General features: G+C 47.1%; 1 protein-coding gene across 3 annotated transcripts in view; it reads left to right on the top strand.

The window, feature by feature from the left end:
• UBR2 (ubiquitin protein ligase E3 component n-recognin 2) overlaps positions 1–20,374 on the top strand; it is a 2,523,611-nt gene that overhangs the window by 2,384,657 nt on the left and 118,580 nt on the right. For all 3 annotated transcript variants that reach the window (XM_069608499.1, XM_069608498.1, XM_069608497.1), the window contains one exon: positions 9,679–9,756. In XM_069608499.1, the coding sequence (XP_069464600.1) occupies positions 9,679–9,756 (78 nt within the window). The remainder of the gene's footprint in view (positions 1–9,678; positions 9,757–20,374) is intronic.

The raw sequence follows: 20,374 nt of genomic DNA, 5'->3' as shown, positions 1-20,374 counted from the left end.
CCCCTTACTACAGTCTGTACAGAGGCGAATCCAACCCTCTTTGGTAACCCCAAACTTAACGTGTGCAGTAAACCCCTTCATTGAAAAAGTCTTCGGGCCAACCCCTCAGAACCCCTCTACATCAGGGGTCAATTAAAACCGGGCTCATTAGTTGTAAGCACCACAAGGAAAAGAGCAGGAACACCTATCGCTTCGTCAGAGGCACCCCCCGACAAGGAAAGCAAAAAGATCTATACTTTTGGTAGGAAGGTAGCCACCTCAGCAGCCTACCAGGCGAGGACTGCAAACAACACCACCTTGCTGGCAGCTACAACTGCCACAAGTGGGACGAAGTAGCCTAACTAATGGCCTCATGCCCAGAGCCCCTTAAATCCCAACTCTCTCTCGCCGTGTCAGAAGGGAAAGCTGTTGCTAACTGCATTCTTAGAAATAATTTAGATGCAGCTGATAATGCGGGAGAATTAATGCCGAGGGCACGCTTATGGAGCTCCATGCATGGCTATGTCAGTCGTGCTTTAAGCTAGAGACACAAGCTACTCTTCTCAACATGCCGATAGAACCTAATGTTCTGTTCGGCAAGGCAGTGGAGGAAGCACTCAAAAGTGCCTAAGAAGAGTACGACACTCTAAAGTCACTGGGCCAGTTTACCAATAAACCCTGAGGTCAAAGAGGAGGCTATAATTTTCATCGCGTTAGGGGATACAATTTACAAAGGGGGTCCGGATACAACCAGGGTCAGAGTTCATCCTGGGGTTCACCACAGGGCCAATCCTCACAAGGGTTCCAGAGAGGCCATAGGCCAGAGAAGATCTTGTGGCAGGGGTAGATCCTCCTCTTTCAGAGGCAGATCCACCCCCCCAACAAATACCACCCGCTCCAGGTCCCCTCCCATACCAATCCAATAGAAGGACGCATAGCATATTTTACCCATGTACGGGAGGGCATCACCTCAGACAAGAGGGTGCTTTCAAACGTGGCGGGCGGTTATTGTATAGAGCTTCTACAACAACCCTCCTACCATCCCCCAAGACAAAGGACCACCTCAGCAGAAAAACAGTGCTTACTTATGGAAGAGGTGAAAGCGCTGCTATTAAAGACGCTGTCGAAATCGTCCCTGGTAAACAAGGATATCTATTCAGTGTACTTCCTTGTGCCCAAAAAATATCTAACAATACTCCCGGTACTAGATCTGCGTCCTGCAAACACCTGGCAAGCCACAGAAATTCTGCATGACAGCGCTACAGGAAGTAATCCCTCTGCTAAAGCGAGGTGACTACATGGCACCTTGGATATTAAATATGCCTATTACATATTTCAATGTTCCCAGTGCACAGAAAGTTCTTGCGTTTCAAGATAGCAAACCAGCACTACCAATTCAAAGTGCTATCCTTCGGCATCCGCTCAAAGGGTATTCACCAAGGTACTGGTGGTGGTGGCAGCGCACCTGGGCAGGGAGTCAATCCTGGTGTACCCTTACCTGGACGACTGGCTGATCACAGGGGAGACACCCCATATTTGCAAGCAAAATACCCAAAGAACGATCAACCTTCTTTTCCAGTCGGGTTTCTCTATCAACATGAAAAAGTCAAGCTTTGTACCAAACGGGACCAAACAATTCTTAGGAGCTGTCATGAAAACAGAGGATGGTTTCCATCAAAGGAAAGAGTACAAAACATACTGCTGCAAATACCTCAGTATCAAGCCAGTCACCAGATAACCGTACACAAAGTTATACCTTTACTCGGAATGATGGCATCTTGCATTTACCTGGTCCCACACGCACGATCGTGCATATGCCCGATGCGGGAGTGGTTGGCGAAACAGTGATCTAAGGCAGGCGGTCAGTGGAACGATCTAGTGGTTTTTTCGCCAACACTAGTACAAGCTCTACGCTGGTGTACAAAGGAGAATCTGTTGAAGGGAAAACCCTTCCATGATCCAGCTGTGCAAGCGATAGTTACAACAGATGTGTCACTCACCGGGTGGGGGGGGGCCATCGCCTTCATCTCACAGCACATGGTCTGTGGACTCAAAACACAGCACAGAACCACATCAACTTGCTGGAACTTCTAGCAGTACTCAAAGCGCTGCAAGACAAATCAGTTGGTACAAATTCTCACCGACCTCACCACTGGAATGTTCTATATCAACAAGAAGGGGGGCACACATTCTCCAAATTTGTCCAGGCTAGCACGGAAAATATGAAAATAGGCACTCAAACGGGGGATGTTCCTAACTTCCCAACATGTTCTAGGGAACTCAACACTCTAGCAGACTCACTAAGCAGAGATCCGCTACCAGAAGACCACGAGCGGAAACTCGACAGAGCTGTCATTGATCATATTTTCACACAGTGGGGCTAGCCCTCACTAGACTTGTTTTCTACAAGACAAAACAAACAATGCTCAGACTTCGCGTCCAGGTTTCCCCAACCAGATTCCAAGGGGAACGCCCTGTGGATGAGTTGGTCAGGGAAATGTGCTTACACTTTCCCCCCAACTCCACTAATGAGCAAAGTGGTGAACAAGATTCACAGGGAACAGATGGCGCTAATCCTAGTTTCTCCTATGTGGGTGTGACAACCTTGGTATCCACATCTGCGCAAACTGGCGATGTGCGACCCGATCAAGCTCCCGTGCCCATCCAACTTGCTTTCCCAGCACACGTGGACGACATTACACCCTCAACCTCACATATTGACCTTGGCAGCATGGCTCCTAAAGTCATACTTTTTGGACATCTGAATCTACCTCAAAAGTGTATGGATGTCCTCAAGGAGGCACGTAAACCAAACACCAGACACTGTTATTTTGACAAGTGGAGAAGATTTGTAATTTGGTGCCAGTCAAAGCAAATGAACCCAATAGAATGTACTCCAACACACATTCTTCACTACATGCTTCACTTATTAGACTCAGGGTTAGTATTTAACTCAAAAAAGGTTCACCTGGCGGCTCTATCCGCATACACCACCTCTCAGAGTAAAGTGCCATGGTGGAATATCCCTGTCATCAAGGCATTCGTGGAGGGAGTGAAGAGACTGCACCCTCCAATATCAAACCCACCGCCAGGCTGACTCATGGGATCCCCCCTTTTCAGCCTATGCATAAGTCAAGTCTGAAATGCCTCACGTATAAAACAGCTTTCTTGGTGGCGATCACCTCCATAAGGAGAGTCAGTGAACTTCAAGCTTTGTCAGTGCAAGACCCTTTCTTTGTTATCCACAAAGACAAATTGGTATTAAGAACACACCCTAGGTTTTCACCCAAGTTCATTTCAAAATTCCATGTCAATCAATCCATCAAGCTACCAGCTTTCTTTCAGAACCCAACAAGCTCAGCTGAGAAAAAACTCCATACACTAGATGTAAGGAGGGCGGTCCTTTACTATGTAAACAGGACCAGACCGCTCAGAAAAACACACCAACTGTTTGTCTCCGTAGCTACAAGCAGGGAAGGAGACCGCATTCCCAAGAATGCCATCTCCAGATGGATAGTCAGATGCATACAGCTCTGCTACTCTCTATCAAGCAAAACACTGCCTTTCCCACCAAGAGCTCATTCCACTAGGGGCACAGGAGCTACTCTGGCTTTTATTGCAAACGTCCCGCTGGACGCCATTTGCAAAGCAGCTACATGGAGATCAGTACATACTTTTACTTAGCACTACTGCATTGACACACTCTAAAGCAGATTCTCAGGTGGGACAAGCGATTCTAAAACATCTATTTGCAGCTGTTCCTTCTCACAACCCACCACCTTCTCCAAACACTGCTCACTAATCTATGCATAGCATGTGATCTAAGCAGATTCCACAAGCCTCAGAAGGGATGCATTACTCACCGTAATCGTATTTCTGATGCTCGTATCTGCTTGGATTCACATGTGCCCACCCTTCCTCCCCTTGGAGTAGAAGGTGCATAGATGTTTTCTGGGCTTTACCTGATACATAATCTGTTTTACTACACCTGCACTCACGCTACACTTTATGGAACCTCATGTCAGAAACAAAAGAATCTGAGGGACCTCGAAGCGTGAAGGTCCATGGGTACAGTAGACATCACACTAGGGCTAGTATTACTGGCACGCCCTGTCAACGTCCCTTTTCGAGTTTCACACGTGTCGAGCAGGACGGTACAGGCATTGCGTGCAAAACCACTACCGGTAGTCGATCGTCTGCTGACGACGCTCCAGTTCAACCCGCAACCGAGGTTCTATGTCATAACGGGTACAAGACCCTATATAAGTGGGACTAGCCCACTTAGCCAAAAAACACGCTCCAGAGTGCCTGGTTAAATACAGGGAATCCAAGAAGAAGTCTTCCAAGACCCCTCATAGGGATACGTCACAAGAGGTTAGGCCCACTCATAAGAGTAGGGTTCCTCAACCAGAAGATTCATTATCTTCCACCCTCAAAAAGAAGGCTCCTCCTTCTACTATACTCCCTCCCACACCTGAAGATATGGGACTCCCTTCTCAACCTTTGGTCATTCCTAGCTCTGCCCAGTTGGCAGCTGAAGATATTGACAGGGTCATGAGGAGGATGTCCTTCATGGCCAAATTTTATAAAAAAAGCTTCCACTCCACCCCACCCACTACAGCACTATCTGGGTCCCAAACTCCTGCTCAATCCCCTGCTAGAAGGCCTCGCCAGGAGGATCCAGTGGAGGATCCAGTGCAAGACAGTCATTGATCTCTATGACCAGTGACCAGGACTCTGATCATGAAGACCTCTCTATCCAAGAGGCGGCAGACCCTTATTACGGGAATAATGCGGATGAGGAGGATGACCCTGATACAGATATGTGTTTAATGGACTCTCCTGTTGCTCAGGACCCTCCGGTAACGGGCTCACTCATAGACAAGCAACCTCTGCTAAATGAAGTGCTTGTCAAGGCGGCAGAGCATTTTCAGATAGTGACGCAGAAAGACCCACAAGATAAGGATCTTAGGAGAAAAGAAAGCCGTTACTCATTTCATCTCCCTCCTCAAATCAGTTCAGCGAAAAATACAGCCCTTGCTGGAGACTCCTAATCTTACACGGGCAGTGAACCCCCATATAGAGAAGCTGTTCAAACCCGCCCCTTCTGCCCCGCTATACATAAGAGGTCAATTGAAGCCTGACTCACTAGTTGTCACTACAACAAGAAAAAGACTGGAACTCCCCTTGCTCCCTCTGAGGCTCCTCCTGACAAGGAAAGCAAAAGGCTATACATAATGGGCAGGAAGGTGGCCTCTTCTGCTGCGTTCCAAACTAGAATAGCTAACAATTCAACCTTGTTATCTAGCTACAACTGCCATAAATGGGACAAGGTCTCGGCCTTACTGTCATCGGCCCCTGAACCACTTAAGTCTCAACTAGCCCAGGTGGCCGCAAAGGGCAGGGCAGTTTCGAGCTTCTTATATAAACCAATCTTGACGCTGCCGACGACGCTGGCAGAATAATAGCGGAGGGGACAATTATCAAGCGTCATGCATGGTTACGCCGATCGGGGTTTAAACCATAGACGCAAGCCACATTTATCAACATGCCCGTTGAGCCCAATGTGCTCTTTGGTAAAGCTGTCGAGGAGGCCTTAAAGATGGCCAAAGAGGAGTATGAAACTCTCAAGTCATTGGGCCAACTGACCAATAAACCTACTGGCCAAAGGGGAAACTGCAATAGTCGTCGCTCATGCGGCCAAAATTCTCAAAGGGGGCCCGACTATATCCAGAACCAGAATACTTCTTTGGGAAACAATCAGGGCCAGTCCTCTCAAAATTACCCAAAAGGACTGCGCAGATCCCGTGGTTGCGGTAGGGGCTCCTCCTCCCAAGGGGGTACCCCACCTCAGAAGCAGTGACTATCTGCTCCAGGTGCCCTCCAATGCCTCTCCACTAGGAGGGCGCATTTCCAGCTTCACCCATGCATGGGAGGGAATCACTTCAGACAGATGGGTGCTGTCCACCGTAGGGGGCGGATATTGTATAGAGCTCCTCAAACAACCCCAGAACCATCCCCCACGCCTGAACCAAACCCACTCAAAGAAGACCAACGAATCCTCCTCGAGGAAATCGCCACACTGCTCCAAAAGGACGCCATAGAAGTTGTCCTGTCCAATCAGGTAAACAAGGGTATTTATTCAACTTACTTCCTTGTGCCAAAGAAAGATCTAACAATGCGCCCAGTATTAGATTTGCACCCTGCAAACAAATATGTCAAGCCACAAATGTTCTGCATGACTAATCTACAAAAGGTAATCCCTCTACTAAAGAAGGGGGATTTCATGGCAACACTGGGTATGAAAGATGCCTATATTCATATTTCAATGTTCCCAGCGCACAGAAGATGCTTGCATTTCAAGATAGCGAACCCGCACTACCAATTGAAGGTGCTTCCCTTCAGAATAGCATCTGCTCCAAGGGTATTCACGAAGGTACTGGCAGTGGTGGCTGCACACCTGCGCAGGGAGGCAATCCCAGTGGACCCTTACTTGGATGACTGGCTGATTACAGGGGAGTCTCCCCTTATTTGCAGGCAAAACATTCAAAGAACTATCAACCTTCTCTTTAAATTGGGCTTCTCCATAAACAAGAAAAAACCCAAGCCTAGTGCCGAGCACAACCAAACAGTTCCTAGGAGCTGTTATAAACACACAAGAGGGGTTGGTCTTTTCGTCAGAGGAAAGAGTCGAAACATGTTACTGCAAATACCTCATTATGAAGCCGGCCGCCAGATAAGCGTACGCAAAGCTATGAGTTTGCTCGGCATGAAGGCATCTTGCATTTACCTAGTAACACACGCGTGCCTGTGCATGCGACCCATGCAGGAGTGGTTGGTGAAACAGTCGTCTCAGGCAAGCGGTCAGAGGGACGATCTAGTGGTCATTTCGCCAACGCTAGTGCAAAACCTTTGCTGGTGGACAAGAGTAAATCTGTTGAAGGGAAAACCCTTCCACGATCCGGAAGGGCAAGCCATTGTCACAACAGACGCCTCACTCGCCGGGTGGGGGGGCTCATTACCTTCATCACACAGCCCAAGGTCTGTGGACTCATGCTACAGCGCAGAACCACATCAATCTGCTGGAACTACTGGTGGCGTTCAAGGCCCTTCAGGCTTTCCAGATACACCTAGCAAACCAGTCAGTGCAAGTCCTCACCGAAAGCACTTCGGCAATGTTTTACATCAACAAACGGGGGCACACATTCTCCAAATCTGTCCAAGCTAGCGCAACAAATTTGGAAATGGCCACTCAAACGGAAAATATTCCTATTGTCACAGCATGTTCCAGGGGATCTCAACTCTCTGGCAGACTCATTGAGCAGAGATCCCCTACTAGAGGAACACAAATGGCTACTAGACACAAAGGTCGTAGAGCACCTCTTCTCTCAATGGGATTTTCCCACAATAGACTTGTTCGCTACAAGTGAAACAGTCAATGCCCAGACTTCGCGTCCAGGTTCCCCGAGCCTGGCTCCAAGGGAAACGCCCTATGGACGAACTGGTCAGGGAAATTTGCTTACGCTCCCCCCCCCCCCTCCCTTGCCCTGCTCCCCTGACAACTCTCATGAACAGGGTGGTGAACAAAATCCACAAGGAACAAGTGACGCTCATCCTAGTTGCTCCTATGTGGGCAAGACAACCTTGGTATCCACATCCGCACAAACTGGCGATGTGCAATCCCATCAAGCTCCCGTGCCAGACCAACCTACTCACTGTACACGTGGGATTAACAGTGCACCCTCAACCTCACTCAATGAACTTGACAGCTTGGCTCCTGAAGTCATAGAGTTCAGACATCTTAAACTACCACAGAGGTGTATGGATATCCTGAAGGAAGGACAAAAGTCTAATACTAGACACTGTTATTTTGACAAGTGGAGGAGATTTGTAATTTGGTGCCAGTCTAAACAAATTAACCCCATAGAATGTACCCCATCCCACATTCTAAATTATATGCTCCACTTGCTAGATTCGAGGTTAGTATTCAACTCTTTGAAGGTCCACCTGGCGGCCTTTTCAGCCTACACCACCTTACACAATAAAGTATCATGGTGGAAGGTGCCGGTCATCAAGGCATTCATGGAGGGGGTAAAAATACTCCACCCTCCGATTTCAAACCCGCCGCCAGGATGGGATCTCAATGTAGTACTCGCTAAGCTCATTGGACCCCCTTTCGAGCCAATGCACAAGTCCAGTCTTAAACACCTGACTTACAAGACTGCCTTTTTAGTGGCTATTGCTTCCATAAGAAGAGTTGGTGAATTGCAAGCATTGTCAGTGCAGGATCCATTATTTGTCGTACACAAAGACAAACTGGTTTTACATACTCATCCTAGGTTCTCTCCTAAGTGCATATCAAAATTTCATGTGAACCAGTCCTTTGAGTTTTCGGCTTTCTTCCAGAACCCAAAAAGCTCAGCTGAGATACTCCGCACACTAGATGTAAGAAGGGTGGCCCTTTACTATGTAAACAAGACTAGACCGCTAAGGAAAACGGACCAACTGTTTGTCTCCGTAGACCCAGGCAAGAAGGGGATCGCATTTCCAAGAATGCCATCTCCAGATGGATAGTCAGGTGCATACAACTGTGCTATTCCTTGTCAGACAAGACACTGCCTTTAACGCCAAGAGCTCACTCCATAAGGAGCACAGGAGCTACTCTGGCATTTATTGCAAATGCCCCTCCTAGACAGCATTTGCAAAGCAGCTACATGGAGCTCAGTACACACTTTCATTCAGCACTACTGAATTGACACACATTCCAAGACAGATATACAGGTGGGACAAGCGATTCTAAGACATCTGTTCGCCCATGAACCTTCTCACAACCCACTACCTTCTCCTAACACTGCTTGCTGATCTATGGACAGCATGTGATCTAAGGAGAGTCCACAAGCCTCAGAAGGGATACATTACTCACTGTAATTGTATTTCTGATGCTTGTATCTGCTTAGATTCACATGTGCCCACCCTTCCTCCACTCGGAGAGAAGGCGCATGGATGCTTATGAGCTTGTCTGATACATATCTGCTTGTATACATCTGTACTCATGCTACACTTCATGCTACCTCATGTCAGAAAAATAACAATCTGATGGACCACAACGTGTGAAGGCCCATGGGTACAGTGGACTTCACACTAGGGATAGTATTACTGGCACGCCCTGTCAACGTCCTTTTTTTAATTTCGAAAACAACTGTAATACTCTGCAGCTCCCACTAGATGTCAGCATATGCACAGCATGAGAATCTAAGCAGATACAAGCATCAGAAATATGATTACGGTGAGTAATGTATAATATATCATTTTTTTATTTTCTTTCAGCCAAATTAGTCATACAAGTCAAACGTTATTCATTTTTTTGATTTCATATGGTACTCGCCATGCACCTAAACTATAGTGCGGCGACTGCCACACTATAATCTGTGTGTATATATATATATATACACAAGTGTTTGTTCCTGGAGTGTCTGTACACTAAAACCTCTATTTGTCAAAGCTGTAGTAATTTGAGAGCAGTCAATTGACAAGTCTTCCCAAGCATTTGTAAGGTAGGTTTCTAGGAAAAGCAATTCACCATTGCTACAATTTTCATTTTGAAATACGTAAGTGAAGATTTTTCTGGGGATATTTGTTGTTTTTGAAGCTTTTTATTAATAATGTGTAAAGCAATTTGTGTTATCTGTTTAATTCTAGCTTTCCACGAGAGTCAAACAAATTAATAGATCTGCCTGAAGATTACAGCAGCCTCATAAACCAAGCATCAAATTTCTCGTAAGTTATGCCTTAGTTTTGCAGCATTCAACTTTTAAAAATCAAGCTGCCATGAGGGCTATTCTAGATAATGATTGGCAAAGCAAACAGTTTTGGCTTCTGTGTAGGCATGCAAGCCACATTTTTATGGTACTGCCCTAGGGGTATTACCTGGCCGTAAAATGGCAATAACTGGGAAATTACGTCTAGTACCTGGGCACATTCCGACATTGCCTGGTAAATAGCTGTCTTTTTGTTGTTCTTTTTGTACACAACTTTGTTGTTTCCCAACATATAACGGCCATATAGCTCAAACATTTTATATACAGTTTAAATAAGTGAGGTACTTTGTCCAACAATGGAGTCGCTTGATTATCACAGTCTTGTTACCTGGCGTCAAAGTTTAGCGTCTGTTAAGAATATTTAGGATCAAGCAGAAACAGTTCATTGTACGGAGTTCTTGAAGTGTGTGTTTAGATTACGGGATTCTAATGTTCTGTCTCTCTCCTTTTTCCTGAGCCACTATTACTATGGAGTTACGTTATGATAGTGAGAGGTGTTTTAGTAGTGGGGGTTCATGAGTATGTGTTAGTGTTTTGACAGAGTTAAATTGCTTCCAGATCGTATTGTATTTTGGTTGACTTGTTTTGGCATACAGCTACTTTTTCGATGGCCTAGAGTTCCCATATTTTCCCCCACTATAACGCCATTTGTCGGTGTGATGACCTCTTCCATGCTTGTGCTATTGTTATTCGAGCTGCATTGAGGCATTGTGTAATCAGAGCGGCTGCAGTTCCACGTATGCCATAAGGGCCATCAGGTTCTACGTTACCCAAAACTAAAACTAGAGGGTCTAATGGGAGTGTTATTTTCGTAGTGTCCCCTCTTTCCAGTAAAACTGTGCAGTGGGACACGTCCGCTGCATATGCCCCATTGTACCTGCTGTATGACAGCCTCATCAGCACTGTGGGGAATATAGGGGTGATTGTTTGGTGGTGTAGTACGTTATTAATATTTTATATGAACACTCCTTGATTGTTGCGCACCTAGAGCTCTTCTGTGCCCTCGCCAAAATCTTGGACAAGTCGTCTTCTGAGATCTCCATCCCCAGGTCTCGTTTCCACTTTCCCATTTAAGGAGGTTGGTTGCTCTGTCGGTCCCTATCTAACAATTTATATAATTTTGGGATTTACCCTTTGCCTGGGTCCTCCATTAAACCTAATTCACTCAAGGTTTGAGATCCAATGTCTCTGGTGCTAGTGTCTGCACCTCTAATTTTCTTGAGATACTTGCTTTCTGTTTAAATTTCATGAGTTGAAGAGGTGTGCCTTCTATATATCTTCACCCATCCTCCCCTCGCACATTCTCCCATCAGTTAAAATCACCTGAGTCTAACACTGAATTCTGGGTTATTTAGGATCAGAGTAAAATAACCTATTCCTGGTGCAATATCCCATGCCATAACGTGAACATGCTTCCCGTAGTGTTTAGGAGCATACCCCCTGCTGCCTGAGCCCACCTAGGCCAATATGGTAGATCCCCAAGTGAAATTGTCATTGCAGTCTGTTCCATCTCTGCCCAGTTAGGAATTCTTCCTGTTTGTGTCCGTCTAAACATGTGAGCTGCTTGTGCATCCAATAAATAACTATTTATTTGATTTCCCATGCCCTCCTCTATTTACTGATCTTGCAAGTACTCTGAATATCCTATGGGACTTTTGGGCCCATTGGTATATATTTTCCTTCGCAACCTATTCAAGTGGTGTGCTGGTATAAGCATCAGCAAGTTGCTCAAGAGGTACAGGACTCTAGGCACTAAGTTCATTTTTCCTACCAATCCAGGAGATCTCTAACGGGCTCCATCTGTCTAGGTCTCTCATTAATTCCAAGAGAAATGGCGGTAGGTTAGGTTTCAACAGGCTTTTGTGGTTCAGGCCCATATTGATGCCTAGATACTCCAGTGAGGAGTCTGATCAGCTAATGGGGTATTTTTGGGCCAAGGATACTATAACCATTGGTGGTTGTGTGACATTTAAGCCTAGCGATTTCTCAAAGTTAATTCGTAAGCCTGCCACTTCTTCAAAGCATTGTGGTGCCTTCGATAAGGGTGGGAGAGATCTTTCTGTGTGCTTTAGAAACGGCAGTATATTGTCTGCCTGTACAGCAATCTTGTGCTCTATGTTCCCTCTCCCCCATTTAATTCCAGATATCGGGTGTTTGGCTTGAATACTTCTAGCTATTCGTTTGATAGATATTGCAAATAGCAACAACAGGGTGGAACCTTGTCTAGTGCTGCTTGTGAGTCTGATAGGGCCTGCGTGCTCTTTGTTCATGTGCATCCATGTGTTTGGGGAGGTGAAAGATGCCATTTTCCAGGTCTTGGTGTTTGGGCCTAAGCCTGCTGCCGTGAGAGTCTCTTCTAGGAAAGTCCAATCAACCAGATAAAAAGCTTTATGACCCTCTAATGCCAATAAGGAGAATGTATCCTTATTCTTCGAGCCTATTTCTGCAGAGTTAATGGCTCTACGAATGTTGTCTCATGTGGTTCTGTCATTTATGAACCTTGATTGATCTGTTGTGATAAGAGGCGGGAGGATTGCCGATAATCCACGGACCAAAATGTTCCCATAGATCTTAACATTGTGGTTCAACAGCGCTATTGGCCTGTATAACTTAAAAAGATTATGATCTTTCCCTGGCTTGGGAATTAAGCCCGTGCTCGATTCCGCCATGGTATCTGCCCCCTTTTAGAAGTAAGAAAGGAGTTGTATAAATGTGTCAGTGACTTGATAAATTGGGATTCAAACGTTTTATAGAATGACTATATGTATTCATCAGGGCCTGGTGATTTCTGGGAGGCGACTGATTGGATCGCTAGGTCTACTTCCCCTAGGGTTTTCGATTTATTCATCGTAATCCATTCTTCTTCTATTGGGGGCATTTGAGCTTGTTTAATGTATTCTCTTTGGATCCCCTATTTAAAGAGCTTCCGGTCATAGTTGTATAATACTGATACAACATGTGGAAAACTGATGCAACATATGGCACTTTTACTCTTCCCTGCAACCCATTGCTCTCTGGTCTTGCAGGCCTGTGATATGCTTCCTAGTTTGAATGCATCTGAGCTTAAAGTCCATTAGTCTGCCAACTTTATTTCCCCAGATATAATATTTTTGGTTTGTGAGAATGAGCGAGTGTGCTGTGCGCCCAGAAAGGTTGGTCTTCAACCAGGCCTGGGGATATGCCATTTGCGCAAGTCTCTCAAGGAGCCTGTGGCTCTTTGTGCCTGTTCCTGGGCTTCCCTCCCTTTCTAGCTCTGTGTGAAGGTCTGCATTAACCCTGGTGAATGTTGCAACTCAGGAGATGAGCTCTCCCCTAAGGGTGGCTTTGAAAGCATCAAAGGCCTGTTCCAGCTGATATGCTGGATGATATTTATCTAAAAAGAATTCTTTCGTTCTATCTGCAATTTGCTTTCTGTGAACTTGATCTCGAGGTGTAGGAGCCCAGGAGGCTTGGGAGTTGGTGTAAATGTATTAACTAGTATCTGGGCAAATACCGGAGAGCGGTCTGACAATATTCTAGGTCTGATCCTAGTTGTTGGGATAAAGGGTATTATGGCTGGAGAGGTAAGTATGAGTTCAATTAGTGAATCGCCTCAGAGGACATATGAATAGAAAGTATAATCGCTCCTATGTGCTGTTCCAGGTTTTGACTATTTGTAACTGCTGCATCATACTTAATAGGGAAATTATGTTTAAGTTTCGCTAGTCTTGTTCATGGGGGGGGTTGGGAGACAGATCTATGTTGGGATCATGTGTGGTGTTAGAGTCCCCTCTGATTACTCTGAACCGGTCCGCAAATGTTTTAAGTTGCTGATGTAGGCTGCCAAAGAATGCCTCTGGATTGTCATATGGAGCATATATGGATATCAGTGTTATCCAGTGGCTGAGAACCTTTCAACATTAATTATTGCCTCTGAGAGTCTGGTAAACTGCTTGCTTTATAAAAGGATCGTCTTTTGGTAGTAATAGTACCACTTCCAACTTACTCATTCCACTAGATGCAAAATATTAAAGAGGAAATCTTTTTTTGATAATTCTTGTAAAGTTGATGTAATGAGTTGATGGGATGTCTGTGTCGAGAAGAACTGAACCAAGCGGTGTCAGAAAGGCAGCAGTGCAGGACGTTTCACAGTGGTCTCCGATGTCTAGTTGCTACTCCAGCTGTGGATGTTCCACAAAGGTGAAACTTGTTGTGAACCTTGACAATGCCTGGCTAAAGAGATGACCCTTGGTGGCTGGGGATTACTGTTCGTGGCGACGGGTGCAGTGACAGAAGTAGGTGTTGGGATTTCATAGTTCACCGTCTTCGTTTCTTCGGTGTTGCAGCCGTAGCCCGGACCTCAGGATGGCTTCTGGCAACCTGGACCTGACCACTGGACTGGACTGTGAACCCTCTCAAAGTCTGGACCCTCGGTACATATTCTTTGGATTTTTGTAATTGTAATAGTAAATTGTAATTGTTTATTTGTAAAGTGCTTATACACAAGTGAAGCGCTTTGATGGCGGGAAACCCACCGGCAGACACTCCTCTGCAGACCGCGACCCTGAACTTTCTCTGGTGTGGAAAACTGGATAGCTGTCATGGGAACAGTGCATTCTAGAAGCAGTGATTTGAAACTTTTGCAGCTCCAGGTTTCGGGCAGCTCTATGCCAGGGTTCCTCTCTACCGGGCGATACTCAGCAGCTTGGCTTCCAGAGGTCGCATACCCTCCTCCGGACCCTGGGCGAAACAGATGACTTCTTGGGCTCAAGAAGTCCAGGCACTATTCCGGGACCCATGAAGATCCCTTCTCCGGACAGCAGGCACACAGGGCTGGCTTCCAGGACACTTCGGGTGAAGAGCAGCAGCTGCACAATGGTCCCTCATAGCTTCAGGATGAGGTCACCTCTTCAGGTCCTCTCTCGATTCTGTCCTTGCTGTCCAGCTCAGCAGTCTATGGATTTGATGAAGAGTTGCAGCCACAAACTCCTTCCTCTAACTGGACCCAGGATACAAGTTTCAGTGGACTTCCGCTTTAGAACAAATTGGTGAGTGAGGGGTCCCTACTTATACACAAAATATTCCCCATTCACTCAGGCTGAGCCAGGCTCAGCCAGCCAATCACACAAAAGTGCATTCATGCAGGGAGGCAACCAATCAAGCTCACAGGCATTCAGGCCATTCACCCAAAACTGGACACCCATAACACAGAATGTGGATTGGAGGTAACATCCAGCCTTTCACTGCATTCACTCCAGTGTCAGTCGGGGATGGTCCCAGGCATTATCACACAACCAAAACCAGACACCCACAACACAGAATGTGAGTTGACTCCATACTCCATTCATACAGGTCCCACCCCCAAGGGTGTACCCACAGCAGTCACTGGGACGGCTTCAGCCAGTCTGGCAGGAGGCGCCCCAGTGCCATATATGGTCCTTCCATCCAACAGCCATTCAGGGGAAAGAAACAGAGCCAGGGCTTCTCAGAAACAAGGGGTAAAGGCAAAAGAAACCAAGACGCTACAGTGACCATCTTGACTTTGCATAGAAATCCATTGATTTCTTTGGCAGGGCCTGGGTATCACAAAAATGGAGGACACTCCGAACCTCTGTCCAGTTCGCATGTAGCTGTCACAGCCCATAACCTGCTCTGTGGGCAGCACAAATGTGCCCCAAAACATACCCCAGGGGTACAAGGGTGTACCCCTACCCATGGGTCCCATAAGGCTTTCCCAAGGTTATAGTTCACCAAAAGGTAATGATGAAGAGCTGCACTGCCAGGGGTCCAAACTGGACTCCTGTGCTGATAAACGCACAGAAAACACCAACCGAGAAGTGGCAGGACAAGGACAAGGAGTGCCCTGTCCCTCCAAAGCATTTCGAGCATCATATCCTCAGATGCAGATACCAAGGGGCATATTCCAGAGGAAAAGGACAAGGCGGGGTAGGCACCATCAAAAATCCAAGAACAGGTTGCGCTTGCGCAGCGAGTCCCATCACTCTTCCTTCTTGCCCTCGAGGGAGGAATTGGAGGCATTTAAGATGCAAATGCTACACATTTTTGAAAAGGCTGAGTCTTGTACGTTTTTGGCTTTGCTGTGCACTACAGCACTGACCATGCCCTGGTTCGAAGGGGCCAAGAAAAGTTCAAATACCCTCGAGCTGTGCCAAGACAAAGGCTTCTTCAGTTCCACCTTCTTCGGCCGAGGCGTCAAGGGCCCAGATTGGGATTTCCCTCTTGGCATTGATTCAGACGAAGGGCCAAAGCAATGTGCCAGAGCCCAGATCAGATCTTTTCACATCCATGTGTACGATATTTGATGAGGAAGGGGATCACGTCCCCTTTGGGATAGAGCCCTTCATAGGGTGAGACGTGGACCAACTGCTCTATTTCATGACACAAGCAGGCTGGACACATCCCCCAATGGTGAAATGATGCCGGCATATCCAACCGCTCACCCGAATGCTCAATACGGCAATGCGGTAAAGAAGGTAATCGTCACCATTGGCACTTCAGCTATACTACTTGACCGACCTACTGGACAAAGGGACAGTAATCAGAAATGACCTTACTATTCACCACAGCAATAGCAGACACGATTATTCACTTAAGGCAACAGCCATGCTCGACGTGGACAGCCAGCTCACAAAGAAGTACAAGCCACCAACGAGAGATCCTCCCTTCCTCACAACGCACACAAACCCCTACCCACTGGTGGTCCGGCCATGATGGTGAACTCTAGGCCCTCGATGTCGAACCTCCCTATGGACAGGGAGTAGAAAACAATTCACTAAGAAGGTTTTCACTTGTGGAAGTATGGCATTTAATGCAGTTAATGCTTCCTGTGCTTTTGCCAAATACTCAAATATTCTTTGAAGGACAATCTCTAAGGCGGCTGACCATCTTCCCAAAGGAGAGGTCAGTAATGGTTTTCTGGACATCGTCAAGGATGGTAAACAGATGGCATGTCAAGCCCTCCAGGCAGGCCTCAATGCAGCAGACTGTATCTAGAGGCCGATGGGCACATCGATCGAAGTTGCTTTGTCGGGCCTTGTACGTTAGAGGATCAGGTTCCTCACAAAATGTCCAATCACAGCTTCTCGATAATGGCTTTCAACGCTGAGCACCTGTTTGGCTTGACATCTGACGAGTCCCTGAAAAAGTTTCAATAACCCCAAGCTGACAGCAACCTCTCTGGGGTTACCAGTACTGCAGCCAACCAAGCAGAGCTTTTCTTTCGGCTCTTGTACGAAGGATGCAGCTGCGACAGGCCATGCATGGGCAGAGAAAGTTTTGCGCTCTGTCAGAAGTAGAGGGGGGTCTAAAGGCGCAATACTCTATGGCCTCAACATAGTCTGCACCGGCTATGCTGAAACCGCTTTGAGTTCTCCAGAGGCTTTTCCAGTGGAAGCAAGAATTTGAGTTCTGAGACTAGTGGAAGTTGGTTACATCAGATGCCTGGGTCCTTCATTTGGTGGATTTAGGATAGTGCTTACCCATTCTCAAAGACACCCAGATGGACCACCACCTCTTCCTCAGCAGCCGGAGCCTGAACTCCAGGAGAACATGAAAGCTCTTCTCTTAACTTGTGCATTGGAGGAGCTAGCAGCCAGTGAGAGTGGTATGGGCTGGTATTCCTGCTTCTTCTGCTAGCCAAGAAATGGGGAGGTCTCTGTCCCATCTGGACCGCATGGCCACCCTGAACGTCAGGACCTTGAACTAGTTCCTGAGGAAGGACAAGTTCAGAATGGTGACACTGAAGGACGTTTTCCGGGCTCTGTAATCCCAGGACTGGTGTAGCTGAACCTTGTAAGGCCTCTTTTTCCACGTGCTGATCCTTTGGAAGCACAGGCTGTTCTTATGGTTTGTCATTTCCGGACACTCGATCAGTTGTAGTTGCTCCCTTTTGGCCTGACCTCTGCTCCCAGGGTCATTAACTAAGCTGATGGCAGTGATGGAGGCACACCTCAGGGGAGCTGGCATCTTCGTATGCCTGTTTCAATGGATTGCCTTTCTCCCGCAGATTTGTCATCAGATAGATATCCATTCCAGCGTCAGCTGCTGGGAAAACTTTTTGACAGGGGGCGTAGTGCACCTCAACTTAGCCGCCGCTCTACCTTGACTCCATGCTCAGTCATCGGCTCAGGACTTGACATTGGTCGTCATACATTTACTGCGTCACTACGCCCCTGTACTTCACTTTCTATTACACGCACCCCGCACGCTGATCGAGATGAACTCTGCATCGATACTTCGCTTTCACTCAACGTTTTGTCACTTTTTTGCTTGACGCGAGCTCGACCAAGTCCACGCCCTGTGTCTCGGGATTCAAACGCTGCAGGAACTGCAGCTTCAAACTGTCTGTGACTGATACACATGACATCTGTGTGCGGTGCCTCGGCATCGGTCACAACACTGAGAGCTGTATGTCATGTGGCAAAATGAACCCAAATTCCTGCAGGAAATGGGTGGGGAAGCTCGTGGTAGGCCGACCGCCCTCCAAATCCCCAGCGCATGCAACCTTGCGTTCCTCACAAGCCAAAACGGAGGGGACTACCCCAGAAAGAGGCATCAGAGAAAGACTAAAGATGTATCATTCACAAAGCAATTTGTCCTCTTCCTCTTCCAGTAAGAAGAAACGTTGCCACTGACACGAGTTTGATTCTTCTAGTGACCGTGGTAAGTCGTTGCAGGGCTGAATGGGAGGAATTCAAGACCCAGATGCTGGACATGTTTAAAAAGGTGGCTGCGGATACGGGCAAGCCCTCAATGCTACAGTGCTCAATGTACCGGTAGCTACAGCGGTGGCCAATGAGCAAGGTCGTGGCGACTTTGGCACCGGTGCTTGCCAGCGCACCTCAAGCACTGGTTCCCTCCGACGTGCCGAAAACCATGTCTGCGCCGACTGCCAAACAGTTTACTTGGACTGCCAATGAGCACTCTTTTTGCGCAAAACTCGACCTTGTTTTTCAGGTCCATGGTGGACATTCTTGGTGCTGCTTATGACAACCACCAGGGTGGCATCAACCCTACGTATTCAGGGGCTGGAGGAGCCAACTTTTTCATCCACAACGCAGACCTCGTAGCACTAGCTGCAGGCCTGCACATTGCCAGTGGACTCGACACGTCCCTACACATAGAAATGCAGTAGGCCCACCCTTATGCTGACACCAATGCCAAGTACAGAGTTTTAGTTGACAGGGAGGTGGATACCTTAGGGTGGAGTGCTCCTGCCAGGCCAGTTGCAGAATATGGTTTTCTCAATAGGCAGTCGCGAGGAGAACTTATCTCCGTTTATCAAGGCACCTGGATTTAACCCAGTTACGAAATACTGCTTAGGAATATATTCCATAACCCCAAGATACTTTACTTTAATTAATTGGTAAATGTCCATTTCTGAAGAGGGCCAAAGGCCGAAACATGTGTCAACTAATGGCCAAATCGTACTAATAAAATGTCTGTAACTGGCGCAATTTGTGTGGTGGCATTGATTTGACCAGTTGCCGAGTATGACTTCACTGACATCCTTGATGATGGATCGGCTACGTAGAGGGTTATACCCTTCAACAAATCTATCGCCACCTTGTGGCAGCGCCCTTGTACCACACCCCCGGTCATCTCTGACCTTTCCAAGAAATACAGGTCAGCAAGGGGAGACCCTCCATATCTCTCTTCCCACCCAACACCTGAGGGGGTAAGTGGTGCAGGCAGCCACAGTGTCTACCAGACCAGCCACATCGAATCTCCCACCCAATAGGGAGGGTAATAAAAGTTGATTCCCTGGCAATTACATATTTTTCATCAGGAAGCATGGCCTTAAAGGCGGTCAATGCCTCTTGCGGTTTCACAAAATATTCTTTCGGTTTCTAGACGGCCGTTGGGGAAGCTGCTCAATATATCCCAGAAGGGGAGATGTGGGAGGTCTTCCTAAGGTTGGTGGACAGTGGAAAGGAGGAGGCCCGGTAGTCTTTGCAGGTGGGCCTGGATGTGGCAGACTGTGTCAGAAGATCAATGGGGTCGGTCTCAGTGCTCAGGAGGCAGGCTCACCTGCATACCTCAGGGTTCTCACCCAATGTCCAAAATAAACTCCTTGACATTGCTTTTGATGGTGAGAATCTTTTCGACCCCAAAGCTGACGACTCTCTGGAGAAATTCAGAGAGTCCAAGCTAGCCGCAAAGTTGCTCTGCAACAGCCGGCCACGCCTGCCTTTTAGTTTTCATCAAGGGGAAGAGGCAATCAACGCTATGTCCCCTAGGGCAGAAAGGCTCAGCTCCTGCAAGCCAGACAGGGGCAAATACGTTTCCCATGCTCTGGAACGGGCATAGGGGACTCTAGAGGCCAGCAGACAGCGGCAGCAGCAGATGGGGCGGCTCTGCCCTCAAAGCCACTTTGATTAGGTTTAGGTTTATTTATTTATAATGCGCACCATCCGGCCCAAGGGCATCAGGGTGCACATTTTGAGAAGTAATTACATACAATAGTTACATGAAATAGTTACATCAGATATTTACATCAAGTATTTACAAGCAGGATACATACAGATATATACAACCAAAATCATGTAAAGGCAGGCGACTGCGAACTAGGGCAGTAG

This window comes from Ambystoma mexicanum, chromosome 4q (assembly GCF_040938575.1).
Source record: "Ambystoma mexicanum isolate Mex_15411 chromosome 4q, UKY_AmexF1_1, whole genome shotgun sequence".
Lineage (NCBI taxonomy): Eukaryota > Metazoa > Chordata > Amphibia > Caudata > Ambystomatidae > Ambystoma > Ambystoma mexicanum.
This window is presented reverse-complemented; position numbering and strand designations above follow the sequence as displayed.